This window comes from Dendrobium catenatum, unplaced genomic scaffold, assembly GCF_001605985.2.
Source record: "Dendrobium catenatum unplaced genomic scaffold, ASM160598v2 original_scaffold_153871, whole genome shotgun sequence".
In the NCBI taxonomy this organism is placed as follows: Eukaryota; Viridiplantae; Streptophyta; class Magnoliopsida; order Asparagales; family Orchidaceae; genus Dendrobium; species Dendrobium catenatum.
The window spans coordinates 1-1111 of record NW_021472299.1 but is presented as its reverse complement, the minus strand read 5'-3'; the positions used below and the strand labels follow the sequence as shown (position 1 = coordinate 1111).

General features: G+C 35.9%; 1 protein-coding gene across 1 annotated transcript; it reads left to right on the top strand.

Annotated features, from left to right (window-relative positions):
* Positions 1 to 116: 116 nt before the first annotated feature.
* LOC110094492 lies at positions 117 to 795 on the top strand (the record flags this gene model as incomplete). The annotated part of the gene is made up of 1 exon (XM_020819743.1): positions 117 to 795. A coding segment is annotated over exon 1 (679 nt), but the record flags the coding sequence as incomplete, so codon positions are not given.
* Positions 796 to 1111: the final 316 nt, after the last annotated feature.

The window sequence follows — 1111 nt, the reverse complement described above, 5'->3', positions numbered from 1 at the left end:
TTTGGGAGAGGCTTGATAGATGTATTGTGAATACGGATGCCATTCAAAAGCTTCCTACTGCTGTTATAAATCATCTCGCAAGAGTGGCCTCGGATCACAGCCCTATTGCTTTCAAAATGGATGATAAGGTTCCTAGCAAACCTAAAGTCATTAGATTTGAGGACACTTGGAGATCTTATCCTGCTGCTAGAAGTATCGTGTATCATACTTGGAAGAAAAATGATTTTTTTGATGAAGGAATGGTGCTTCAAAGGAAGATTTCTAGAACGTTGAAAGCCTTATTCTATTGGAGTAAAAACACGTGTAAAAACTTGAATTTACTTAAAAATGTTCTTAAAAAGGAGATATTGGATCTTCAGCATAAAGAAGCTATGGGAATTGATTGGTCTGATCAAGATCTTATTATACTTAGGAGCAAAATTCATGCTCTTAATGTTACTTTGAAGAGACTATCAACTTGGTGGAATCAACGAGCAAAAGCTAGATGGCAACAGGAAGGAGATGAAAATTCAAGAATGTTCCACAATTTTGCTACTTCAAGAAGAAATAGTAATAGAGTTAATCAAATCAAAGATATTCATAACAAGCTTCAAGTGGATGATGATGAAATTGAGAAGGTCTTCATTGATTATTTTGAATCTAAATGGAAATCCAGAAATTGCAAGCTTGAAGGTTGGCCCAAAATAAGTGAAAACCAAAAGCTGTCAGCTGATGATATTGGAGATCTCAGTGCAGAATTCTTGGTCAATGAACTTCAGCACTCAGTTTTTCAACAAGGTAACAATAAATCTCCAGGTATGGATGGTCTCACATCTTCTTTTTACAAATGCTATTGAGAAATTGTATGGAAAGAGCTTTGGAATGCCATTAACCATTTTCTAATTTTTGTGGACACATGAGGGAGGATTGGAAAGATACTTTAATTGTATTGATTGCTAAGGTGAAGAACCCTTTACTTCCTTCCAACTATAGGCCAATTAGTCTCTTTCAGACCAATTACAAGATTGCAGCTACTATGATAGTTAACATGCTGAAGAGAATTATCCCCAAGATGATTACTGAAGAACAAGTAGCCTTCATCCCAGGCAGATCTATCTCTGAACATTGCCTT